Source organism: Leptodactylus fuscus, chromosome 11, assembly GCF_031893055.1.
Source record: "Leptodactylus fuscus isolate aLepFus1 chromosome 11, aLepFus1.hap2, whole genome shotgun sequence".
NCBI classification, from domain to species: Eukaryota; Metazoa; Chordata; class Amphibia; order Anura; family Leptodactylidae; genus Leptodactylus; species Leptodactylus fuscus.
Window position 1 is genome coordinate 61501684 of NC_134275.1, and position 13430 is coordinate 61515113.

At 42.2% G+C, this 13430-nt stretch overlaps 1 protein-coding gene across 3 annotated transcripts in view; it reads right to left on the minus strand.

Moving 5' to 3' along the window:
- Positions 1–11992: 11992 nt before the first annotated feature.
- LPAR4 (lysophosphatidic acid receptor 4) overlaps positions 11993–13430 on the minus strand; it is a 169930-nt gene continuing 168492 nt past the window's right edge. For all 3 annotated transcript variants that reach the window (XM_075259005.1, XM_075259004.1, XM_075259003.1), the window contains exon 2: positions 11993–13426. In XM_075259005.1, the coding sequence (XP_075115106.1) occupies positions 12226–13275 (1050 nt within the window). In that variant the 5' untranslated portion in view covers positions 13276–13426 and the 3' untranslated portion in view covers positions 11993–12225. The remainder of the gene's footprint in view (positions 13427–13430) is intronic.

Sequence of the window (13430 nt, forward strand, 5' to 3'; positions counted from 1 at the left end):
CTTCTTTTCCATCATCTGGTCTTCCTCCATGTGCTCTTGATTTGACCAAGCTTCATTATGTCAACGCGTTCCAATGGGTGAAGACTTGCCACCCGGAAAGTGAACAGGCCATTTTATAAAGTGTAGACCTTCCTACTCTCCCAGATTTTCCAGGGCTCTCAAAAAATATCAAGCCAAATCTGATAGCCACCAGTGGATTTGTGTATGTGTGTATATGCGGACATACATTTGCTTGTAGCAAAACCTTGAAGATTCTCCATCTGGATTTGTGGATGTAAACTCCCAGGGGAACACAGCTGCAGCAAAGTCAGATGAGATTTTAACAACCACATGATGGACACAATAAATTCAAAGCACGGCAAGTGTTTCGGCAAATTTTCACTCTTTGCTAAACCTAGGGTGAAATCCATGGCATTAAAATCCACATTTAGCAAGTGCAAAAAAATCTGCTGACAGTAGGCTTTCTGCTGACAGTATTGTTTATTGCGAGCGCACCCCTCGCGCTGGTTATATGGGAAAACTCTGCTGCAATATTTGTATGGGATTTGACTTTAAATTTAAAGAAAATTCCTAAAAATAAGAAGTACGATGTATAGATCTATGTGAGTAAGGATGCATACATATAATCTAAGAGCTAGACACCTGTTTTAGTATTTGGACTGTTTCCATCTTCAGTCTCACAAGTCAGTGTGTGCGAGCTCCTCCAGCTCCGACTCCTCCAGTCTGGAATCTCTTCCCTCTTCCTCTCCCTTTAAGAGTAGAAGAAAGACTTGGAATTAGGGTAAAGGTCACAAAGGAAAAGCGTAGGATACCAATGTTCTCGGATCACAGAAAGTAGGGGGAAAACATCATTGTCTTCCTGAATCATTTCCTTATGTGTAACCTAATTTCCAGATGCGCCCTGATCACTATTGTAGAGGGACAGGAGAGCACAAGATGGGGTGTCACTTATATACCCACACGTACTGTTATATTGCTATAAAGCATTTGGGTATGGTGAGACGTGAAAGGGAAGCTACTGTAAGGGGACAGCGCCTAACGTTCAAAGAACTTAAAGATATCTGCAATGTGGTACAGGGATCATAAGCCATGTCCATGGCCCTGCTCACTCCCAACCATGTGCCCTTGGACTCCCACATAGTATAACAGTCCCTTCGTTGTGCCCCTCACAGTATAATACCCCCAATAAAATAATGGCCCCCTCCTTCTGGCCCCTAACAGAATAATGGCCCCCAACACTATAATGGCCCCAAAGTATAATGGTTCCTTCTTTGTGGCTTTCACATTATAATGGCACCCTCCATGTGGTCCCCACAGTATCATGGTCGCTTCCTTGTGACACAGGATAGTGGCCTTCTCTTTGTAGCCCCCAAAGTATAATGCCCCCTTCTTGTAACCCCCAACCGCATAATGGCCCCTTTCTTGGGGCTCACAGCAAAAAAAATGAAAGAAAATTACCTTGTCCCAATTTCCACAGTCCCATCCACTGAGGTGTGTAGGAGCCTCACGCTTGCTTTCTTCTGTGACTGCAGACACTTTGAAGAAAGCATCATGTGATGATATCAAGTCCTTGAGTCAAAGGAACAAGAAGACTCTAGGCTAGAAGAAAAAAGGGTCTGTGTATATGTGTATTATATATATGTGTGCTGTGAGTTTTATATATGTGTATTATGCATATGTGGAGATCGCTGCCTAATACGTGTCCAGCTGTCACCAAACAAGAGGAAGATGAGACTCCACGGACTGCCCCAGTTTAATTTTCCTCCCTGCATCTGCCCTCAGTTTAGTGTCAACTTTTCATCTGCCCCCTGTTTAATGTCCCTCCCCCTATCTGCCCCCACAGTTTAAAATAATAAACACTGATACCTCTCCTCACTCCTCTGCTGCTCTGTCTGAGGTCTGCCTCTAAGGACTGTTGAGGGAGCTACAGGTGCAATGTGAGTGATGTCATCACATAACATCTACAGTTTCCAGGGCCAGTGCATACCGGAGCACAGTGATGGAACAGAGGCTGTCCACAGATGGCTCCTACTTTATCACTGTATTCAACTCATCTGCATCCCCTCTGGACACAGATGAGTTGAATGCGGGACATACCTCCTGCCGATCAGAACCGCAGGACAGGACCCACAATCTGGGACTGTCCCGCCGAATCTGGAATGGTTGGAATGTATTCACAGTACCACTTCTCTAGTCCTGTATATATGGACAGCGCACAGTACCACTTCTGTAGTCCTGTATATATGGACAGTGCACAGTACCACTTCTCTTGTCCTGTATATATGGGCACTGCACAATGTCACTACTCTAGTCATGTATATATAGACAGTGCACAGTACCACTTCTCTTGACCTGTTTACTGGTGTAGGTCTCAGTATCTGCTCTTATTCTGTATATATGGATACCAGTGTCATACGTACCATGGTAGCAACAGAAGGAAACGCCACAGAGCCTGGGACCTTAGGCCGCCTGGCGGACCCCAGATACTTTTTTTTTTTTTAATAGACTGTTACCTTCTGGAGTAACCCCAACAGTTAACAGGCCCTATTTACTTACCGATCCTGGTTCCTGCTCATGGCCGCCTTTGCTTCCCCTTCTGCATTCTATATCATGTTGCCAAAGCCCCCTGGAGGGCAGAATGAGAAGCAAATGTGGCTGTGAGCAGGCCCGTGAACGCCAACAAATACTGTGGTCAAGTAAATGATGTAGTGTATGTGACGTCATTGTTGCAGGACTGACATGGGCTTGTGACAGTGGTGGGGTAGGGTCAGGGTTTAACAGATAAATAACAGTTCATTTTTATTGTCTATTAGAGATGAGTGAGTAGTACTTGATCGAGTAGGTGTTCGATCGAATACTACGGTATTCGAAATACTCGTACTCGATCGAGTACCACTCGCTGTTCGAAGTTAAGATTCGATGCAGGACCAGCGTTGATTGGCAGAATGCTATCCATTACCAATCAACGCTGGTTCTTCTCTTACCTTTAGAAGTCTTCTCCCTGCGCAGCGTCCCGCGTCCTCTTCCGGCTCTGCATTCACTCTGCCAGGCATCGGGCCTGGGCAGAGCCAACTGCGCATGTCCGCTTGTAGTGCGGGCATGCGCAGTTGGCTCTGCACAGGCCCGATGCCTAGCAGAGTGAATTCAAGGCCAGAAGAGGACACGGGGACGCTGCGCAGGGAGAAGAATCCAGCCCGACCCTCACTCATGGACTTGGTAAGTAGAATTTGATCGAATGTTGCCTACCCCTGAAACGAGCATTTCCCCCCATAGACTATAATGGGGTTCGAAACCCATTTGAACAGTCGAACAGTGTGCGGCTGTTGGAATTGGATTTCGAACCCCGAACATTTTAGTGTTCTCTCATCTCTATTGTCTATCTGGACCTGTTCTTTTTGAAAATCCCAAACAACTCCTTTAAAGTTTAAAATGATCAGCTATGGATAGGATATGGGATAATTTCATTGTTGATGGAGTCTGAAAGCTCAGACCCCATCAATCCTGAGAACGGGACCCTGCGGTATTCCTTCCCGATGGAGCATGCATCCTATTGCTCTGTTCACACCCATAAACATTGAATGGAGCAACAGATTGCAAGCGTGACCTGCCACTCCATCAAGTGTGGAGAACCAGAGGACTTTTCTCGGTATTGATAGAGATTCCAGCTGTCCTAACCCTACGGATCATGAAGTTATGTCCTAACTCTTGTTGTTGAAGGTTATAGAACAGAAGAATCTATGACCAATGAAGTGCCTCCATTTTTTTTTAACAAAGAGTTAAAAAGGGATGACAAATGGACAAAATATGAGACACACTGATGGAAAATAGATGTTAAAAATGGTCCACTTCATACATTTTTAACGTCCCTTAGTCTTTGTTCCTGCACTGTACACTATAGAAGAGGTATATGGAGGATACTCAAAAACATCTATACAAACAAAGGGAATTAAACTCAGTTTACATCTGTACTATTTATTTTCATTGTTCTGCTCCACTGTTGGAACAGGTCGATGAAAACGTAGAGACAGGTCTATGACATGACGGACACAAACCATACTTACCGGACCAATTCACTATAATAAGGTTCGCCTGGGTTCCATCATAATGTCCGTCATTTTACCAGACAAAATAGAGCAGCATCTAAGTAGATATGAACGTCGCCTTATCTAGGCTTGGAAATATGAGCTGAACTTAGTGGCTGTGGCCATGGTTGCAAGACTCTTGAGCAGATCCTCCGTCACGTTTCCTAGGCTGGTGCTAGGCTATAGAGCCCTGTCGCCCATTGAATCTTTAACACACTCCACTACTTCATTCACATAACCAATTCCATTGCCTATGAAGCCATACACCCCAACCACAACCCTAGTTCCTGATCTTATCACCTAACCCTAACACCCCTGTTATTTCTATAATAACTAGGTTGGTCGTATGTTCTGTGCCATGGTTGCCTGTCCTATTAGAAGTGTATGATACACTGCTGTGATCTAGAATTATAGATGTAAAGCTAACAGGTTCAGAGATGTAGACTACTTTATCTCTAGTCTATGGTGTGTACAGGTCTGTAGGCTATGCCACTGTCTTGAGATATTTGACACTATTTGACCACTCTTTGTTCAGCCAGACGAGATGTTTGACTCACCGATATACAAAGGCGTCTCCCGACTTCTGACACTTCTCATCTTCAAATATATGTGCTGTCTTTTTTCAAGTGTGTTATATAACATACAGTTGTAGGATGTAGGTGCTTAAAGTGTGACCAATTTACTTAAATCTGAAAAAATGTATTGGCTTCTTATATACTGTATACGCTACTCAAGGTATTCATATCCATTTTACCATTTTTTTTTCCAATCACAGAGCCCCAATCTAGTTGCACATCTTCTAGATGTTTTTTCTATTCTTGGGGGTGTGAGAAGCGTGACTTTAGTGTAGGAGATAGTATCTCACAATCTACTTTCCTCTCCGCATGGCTCGTGTGGAAATCTCGCAGCAAGCACATGGACAGAATGTTCACAAACTCTGTTTTAGTGCAATGTAATGACCCATAAACCTATAGTCAACCTTAGTCCAGTAACATTTACTGTATAATGTAGCTGTATAGACCGCAGCACAATACTCATCGGTCTACTAGTCCTTTATCTAGAGTTGGAGCTGCAAAGTACATGCACATTCAGAAGGGTCCTTTCACCATCTCCTGCAGGCGCAATTCTTTGCATTCTTCAAAAGATATCACTCTATTGATTCTGGCAGAGTTGGAATTTTTCTCTACCCCCACCATTCCTGAGCAGTCAGTGATGTTAGGTTCACCATCCAATATGATAATTAGACTCTCGATTGTCAGGTGGGCGGTCCTTGGCTACAGCAGGCCATCCAAGACTACCCACCAGACAGTAGAGAGATTAATTAGCATATTAGGCGCCGAAACTAACAGCACTGAGTGGTAAGGGCTAGAGAGTCAGTGGAGCAGAGCCTGCTAGGAAATGTAAAGAGCTGGATTTGGGGAGGTAGTGAAATGTCCCATTTGAAGGAATATTTAAGATAATTGTGAAGGACGGCAACACCTATCGGAAATCTTAGAAATCCTGGTTCCTGTTACCCATCTGAGGGGTTATGATTAGGTGCTCGATCCCACACCAAACAATTGAATGGCTCACACCTAAATTATTTACCACAGCCCCCCCCCCCACACACACACTATACAATATCCAATGGAGGCACTACTTTCACCTCCAGACCCACTAAGCTCTGTGCCATTTTTCATTGTATACGTTGCTGCCCCCTTCACGTCAATTGTTTTCCTGTCAACAGCCATCTTGATTCTTAATATATGTAACTGCTATAAAGTGGGATCATGATATTGCTCTCCTTTTCGTCTATTCAGGTTCCACTTCATCTTCAGGGACCATGTACAGGTACTATCAGAACCAAGTTCTGTGCTCAGTAGAAATCCTCCTGGAGACATCTCAGACCTTTCAACTATGCCACTTACTGCCCCTCCACCAATGCCAGTGTTGGGTTAATTTTGGGTGAAGGAGGGGGCATGGGTCATGCGTCAAGGAAAGTAATTGTGTACTGCTTTCCAATTCACTACTCACCTTGGACATCATCCTTCCTGACTCAAGTTGCTCAAAGGAATTCTAGAGAAACAAATGAATATTAGGACAAGTAGCAGTAGAGTGCTGTGACTTTCTTGAGCTACATTCACATCTTTGACGGCGTCCATCCGGCAATATCATGGAAAAACCACGGACCCCCATTATAGTGAATGCAGCCCCTCGGTATCCTTTGTTGACTGATATAAGACGGATCTGTTTTATTGCTTAATCCATACCACTGGTTCTGAAGATGCAGAAATGAACACACTCTTATTTAGATCAATACATAAGGAGGAAGCGATCAAACCCTGAGGTTGGAACACCCACACACTTCGAGGGAGATATCAACCTGGTGGAGACGGACTATTAAATGACGTAGCTTTGTGTACCTAAGATGTCACCCAGACTGAACTATGAGCTTAGAAGAAAAATGTGCATCTCCGAAGCAGTTAATTGGCTATTTATACCCAGTCCAGGGACTACATAGCCATTTATCTGTCCTGGAGAATATTGAATAGCTGTCTAACTAGACACATCTGAGTCTCAGTAAACATATGACCTCTATATAATTTCCAAAAAGGTTTGATTACAAAATAGTGGATCCTTTCAGTTCATTTCTGGCACATGGCAGTAAAGTTTCATTTTATGTGAGAATATCAACCACAAGGCTTTTTTCCTGTGCAACTGCAAATATATGCCTGCAAGCCTTGGCCTTCGTAAAAGACAACCATTATACTCTCAACACAGTTTGACTGTGTATATGTACCCTGGACGCCATCCAACTGCATCCAATCTGACATATCCTAAGAAGGACTAGACACGGATCTAAATCAAGAGGCTATTTACTATAACAAATGACTTCTTAAATTAAAGAAGGTCTGTAATGTTATACTATTTGTAGTATCGGGGGGAAATGTGGACTGGAAATGTCACATTATATCAAACTAATAGCCGTAAAGGACAATCCCGTATTAACCTTCTCAACAGTGCTAGGAATGTAGAAGAAGAGATCTGCTATGCTTTACTGTCTATGTCATTGTAAAGCGGGTCACAATGACTGTTAGCGCTGTAGATTTACAAGGTTATATATCTTTCACCACCAAAACCAACTCTAACTCTTTGCATCCTTCGCTAGGTGCCCCTCCGCTTATTCTGGTGCTGTTGAAATTTTTCTCTCTAGACTCCACCATTCCTGAGAGATCGGTGATGCACTCAGTATACTATTTAGGTTGTCTAGTGTCAGGTGGGCAGTCCCAGGCTATCTTCTCTATCCCAAGATTGCCCACATGACAATAGAGAGCCTGAATAACATAACAGCACCCATTGCTCAGGAACGGTGGGGGCTAGAGAAAGTATTCCAACTGTGTTGGAATCAGTTAAGCAGTATCTACTGAAAGATGCAAAGAGTAGTATTTAATGGTAGTGGTCAAAGTCTGGTCTCTTGGGACACTGGTCATTAGTCTCTAGTACTGTGCAGAGTAATAGAAGTTCTAGGCTTCCTCGCCTAATTTATTTAGTAATGGAGTCTATAAGGCAATGCCCTCAACTTCAGGCATTAACTGCCCCCAAGGTGTAATAACGTAAAGCTATTTGAGTCAAAGTTTGATACTTTAACAATTCTATTCTATTAACTGCAATACTAAGAGAATCCCAAAAACATGGCCAGTCAGGCAGGGATACGTAAGAAATAGAGCTGTGGATCAGTAGTATACCATATTGTATATTCAACTGGCCATACACTTCGGATGGCTGTGGTCTGCACACTTATGTGGCCATCAGCCATTCCTTCTAATGCCTTCACACACATATTAGCTTGGTTTTGTTGAGTGTGCATGCGTTTTCAATGGAGAGTCAGTAAGCCACTGTCACATACCTTGGCTCGTCTCCTCCAAGAACCAATGGATCAGGCATATTAAAATTCAATACGTCCAAGCCTTATTTCCCCAAAATTTGCTTGTGAGGTCCATAAAACACATTACATGGTTGGCCATCCTTCTAAAATCAGCTTGTTTGGCTAACAATATTGGTGAAATGTAGCGGGAAGATGCGCTGATGTACAAGACTTCCTATGGATATTTAGGGACAGTCTGAGTGACTAGTGTCATACATACAGTCTAGTTTATGAATACTACCCCTTGATCCTGCATTACCTCATATATTATTCCACTGGAGATCTAATTCATTGTCCCTAGAGTTGTATTTATAATGCACTTGACGTAGCAGTGAGCTGGTTCTCTAGTGGATGCTTTTAATATGGCTCGTGTTTGTGAAAGAGACAAAGATGACATCTGAAATACTGTCGAGCTTCTTCATTATCGCGTCAGCAGGGTAAACATGGAGTACGAGCATCTAAGAGACTGGTATCCCACATGAGCTTCCTTTTATCTGGGCTCCTAGAGACATAAAAGGGTAATGTATAGTGGCGGGGCTCCTAGCTAATATATTGCTTTCTCAGGGTGCATTTGGCTAGCAGTCCAGACTATGTTACAGATTTCAGCTATTATGTATGTAAATAAGTTACAATGTAATTATAGTTATGACATTTTACTAAAATTAAAGAAAACTGGTCATTAAAAACCATAATCATCAGATAGTGGTCAGTTCAACTATTTTTCCCAACGTCGCTATACACATGTACCCTTGGGCTCAGCTGAACATGAAAATGTTCTCAATAACCTCACATGGAAGATTCCATCAAACAAAGGATTGGGTTATTAAAATCCAAGGGCTAATCCTTCACGCTGCCCAGATCCGCCATCAGAATGCCCTAGATGGCTGGAAATGTGTCAGGACGACCATCTTTCTTGTCTCAGCCCCACAATGTGCCCTCTCAAAGTTTGTCAACTAGAGAAAATGTCTTGCAATACAGAAGCATTTCTAACAGTCAACAATCTCTTACAATGAGGTATACTACCCAAAAGGGGCAGAATGTGTCTTTGTGCAATCTTCCTACAGAGAAAATAGATTTGTAACCCACATGCTAAGAAATGTTTTGGTGCACAGGGGTCATGACCACGTCTACCACCATGTCCTTACATAAAAGCTGATAGGTTCCCACTGTACAGCAACCATTGTTTCTTTGATAGTCACAGCTACACCCTGGGTGCACCAAAGAGCTAATTTACATATTTGTTACCATTCCTATTCTTTCTGCGCTTGTGAGTCCAGTGGGCACCCAGTGGATAACAGTCACTGTGTGTCCTAAGTATAGAAAGAATAAGTAGATATATGGATATATAAGTAGGTTCGATGGATATAGCTGTCAGTCACCACATAGGACCGCCCACTGGACTCCAAGACATAGAAAGCGTAAATTTTATATTGAGAAAATGCACTTAGTCTGTTCCCACAAAATTATAAACCAATATTCTCAGCTCCTCCTGCTCTATAACATGCGACCTGCAGACCAGACCCCATTTCAACATGCCAGATTCCCTTTAAGTAGCCTACATAAAGCTTCAAGACTTCTCAGATTCCCAGAATTACTAACAATATGACATTGTACTCTAGGAGGAATTAATATTCCTATGCACATATGACTTCCTGGGGGGAAAACACAACAGGAAGCTCTATTGTAAGACAACTGAAGGACACAGCAAGAAGTCAGCCAAGTGTGACAGATCTATTATTGGTCTCCTCTACAAAGGCCATCAATTAGTTTGGCTTTAAGTGACAATAATATAATTGTGAGCCGTCCTATGGCCTGTTCCAATGACATTCACATGTTACTTACAGCAGGTCTTATGTAGGCGACCTAATAATCTCATTATAATCCGAATCTCAGACAACGTCTACAGCCGATAAGTAAAACTAATGTAATATGTGCGGTTTATTAAATCTAAAAATCTTTAGTGAGACTTTCCTTTAGCCCTGATATTCCTCCGAGACCTCAGCCTTTCAGTCTCAGGCTGACACCGCACAATGAATGGCAATCTGCAGACAATTACACACTTCGCCACGCCATGGCGAAAGACTGCAGAGGCTGTTCCAGTGAGAATTTATCTGGCTGGATGGCAAAATGGCAGAAAATCTGTCCTGGGTCTCCGAAATGGAGAGAGTCATGGAATATAGAGGGCCATCAAAAGAAAAATACCTGAATTTAAGGGTCATCAAAAATAGAGCAAATTGCCTTACGTTTATTAAATTTGTCACATGACTAGCATACATGTGTGCTATTAAAATGCTAATTTGCATATATAATTAACTTTTAAATACTTAGGATTCAACTTAGTCAAGTTACTTTTCTAGCGAATCCCATGTCCACTTTATTCTCATTGTCCTTAGTGACTTAAACACGGCGTTTCCGTCCCGTAGAGCCTCAGCCTAAGGCCCCATGTTGCGGAAATGCCACTTTCTGTTGCGGAATTGGCTGTGGATTTTGGTGCCAAACCTAATAGTGGCTACAGAAGGAATGGGAAAGCTCTACGAAGGACTTAGTATTCTTCCTTCAGCTCAATCGTCTCCAAAAACCGCAGCAAAATCTGCAACAACAATAAAAAAATAGCTGTTCCACAATTTAGCAAACCCACTGATTTTGTCAGGACTATCCACTATCTTGAGTATGCCAACTATGGAGAAACAATGATCAGACATGTTAAAGTTCAGCATGCCTAGTCTTTTGTTCTCACAGGAGATTAGCCAACACCAGATGTCTGGTTGTTTCTTATTCTGCTCTCCATTGAGAAGACAAGACTCCTTGGGTGGACCAAGTGAACAAGCGTTCAGCTATTAGGCCGGATTCAGACGGAGTTTTTTTAGTCCGGAATTTGATGCGGAAGCGGCCTTCGATCCAGTTGCAGCATTCCGCTCTGGATTCGGCCAAAATGAATGGGCCTAGTCGGGAGGGAGGTGTCACGAGGCAGATGTCCACGGCTGAATCAGCTGGATTTTGACACGGAGTCAGTGTCAAAATCCTGACCAAAAAACCCCATCTGAACCCAGCCTTAGTTATTGAATGTGGATGGCCACCATAAATGTAGAAGGGGAGAGAATACAAGGTGAAGGTAACTCGTTTATCAACAGTACTAGGGATATGTAGATTTGATTCTAGACTGCCTGGCCCAAAACTATGGCAGCAGATTCCAGAAATCCAGACTCCGCTTATCTGCTTGAAATAGATCTGGGTAGCTGAAATCCCAGGAGACTCTCTTACTCATTTGATGGTCCAAGGAACCTGTTGAAATTGGTGTGTTTGGCCAATGTACATCTGATGCTAAGTTCACACCTGTGTTCAGATTTCCATTTGTTGGGTCTGCTTGGGGACCTGACAAACGGAAACCTAACCCACTAAAAAAAAAAAAAAAAAAAAAAAAAAAAAAACTGATAACCTGCGGAAACCCACAGTGACCACGGACTATAATGAAGTCAGACAATTTTCTGCCCGAAAAAGACAGAAAAAATTGAAGAGAAAAATTCTTGCCTGCATTTAAGCGGATTTGGGAACGGAAGCTCTGAACGTAGATGAGGTGCGGGTGTGAACCTAGCCTAATGTATACAAAAAGCTTCAGATCAAAGTTAAAATTCATTTCACATTAATAAAAACCAACAACCAAAAAAATCTTGTATAACTGCATAACCAGGACCTCAGTAACTGGCCGGATATAAAGTAAACCAGCCCTTACAACTGGGGTTGAACAGGATCAATTTTAAAATCCGATTTCCGATCATTTTCCAGACAATCCCGATCGTGAATTTTGCTTGATCGCCGATCAGGATCCGATCCCGATCGCTCAACCCTACTTACCGATTCATACTGAATTTTCTTAAGACTTGAATAGGAAGCGCACAATAAATAGGAGCAGTCGCCATATCTTTAAGTGTAATATTTTTTTTTTTTTAGTTATTTTTTTTTCTTTTTTTTCCACGTTCAAATGGTGTAAATACTGAAACATTGCCGACAAAACACATACATCTACAATACTTCTTCATGAATATTTACACAAAATCATTAAAACTTTGTGATTTTTTTTTACAGTATACCAGACAATATAGATCTATTTAAATTAAAAATTCTATTTTTATACATATTTATTCCAACTATAATACTGACCACGTTGCTCAAAGCATCCTTCATAAATTATAGTTCCATTCGAGAGATTTTGTCCCAATTTACACCATTATATATAGAACGCTAGTCCTTAAAGTTAGACTCTGACATTAAATCCCCTCCATTGTTAATGTTCATTTGCTCAGTTAGTTCCTCTTGTGTTACCGGCAGAACCATTTTTGTTGCGGAATCGATCTTGAACAGGTTATCCATCTTTATTAGAGGGTTGATGTTAAAGGACTTTTGAAAAGATTTGGAAGTAAAGTAATATACAAAAGGATCAAAACAACAGTTCATCGTCGCGATACACAAGGTGATCGGATACATTGTCCGTGCAAATCTCTCAATGGAACAGTTGGCTATTGCTTGTGAGCGTACCAAAGCGTAAAGAAACAGGATAGAATTGTACGGCACAAAACACACAACAAAGATGGCAATATGGACAATGATCATCTTTAGAACTTTTTCCTTGTTGGTTCCAATCTGGCACAAGGTTGCCGGCTTCCTCAGTGTCCGTAAAACCAAAGAGGAGCAGGTTAGATTGAGGAGCAAGGGAATAAGAAAGCCCACCACTTCAATGAACATGGTAATTTTTGACAAATAGGTTTTCCAGATGTTTTTGGAGAAACCTTCGAAACAAGTGGTGGTTGTGTTGGACACATTGGTGGTAGAAAACAGGGATGCCGATATACCTCCACTGAGCACCAAAATCCACACCCCCGCACAAACTATGGCAGAATTTCTTCGTGTTCTAATGGTTCGAGAACGGAATGGGTAGACAATTGCTAGAAATCGATCCACACTGATGCACGTAAGGAAAAGCATGCTTCCATAGATGTTCGTCAAGAATGCCGTGCCTGATATTTTGCACAAGGTGTCTCCGAAGGGCCAATGCCGGTTAAAATTATAAAATATTTTGAAAGGAAGCGTGAATACAAACAGTAGGTCAGACACGGCAAGGTTGGTCATGTAGATGGCGGTCTCATTGTGCATCTTCATTCTAAAGCAGAAGACACAGAGGGAAGCACAGTTTGTGATCAATCCCAGGACAAAAACTACACTGTAAACCACTCCGTAAAGGTTGTATTTGAAAGAGTCATCGATGGAGCAGGTAGTATTGCTGTAGTTTCCCATCCCAGACTCCAGAATGTTCTGCTGAATCCTCTGCGGATTCTAACTGTACCCATAGAATATTTTAGAAGCAATCTTGGCATAACATGGTTAAGTGGTGGAAAATTAGGCAAAGTCCATATGAGTCGTCTTCTCCGTAACTCATGTTGAAAGCCTAA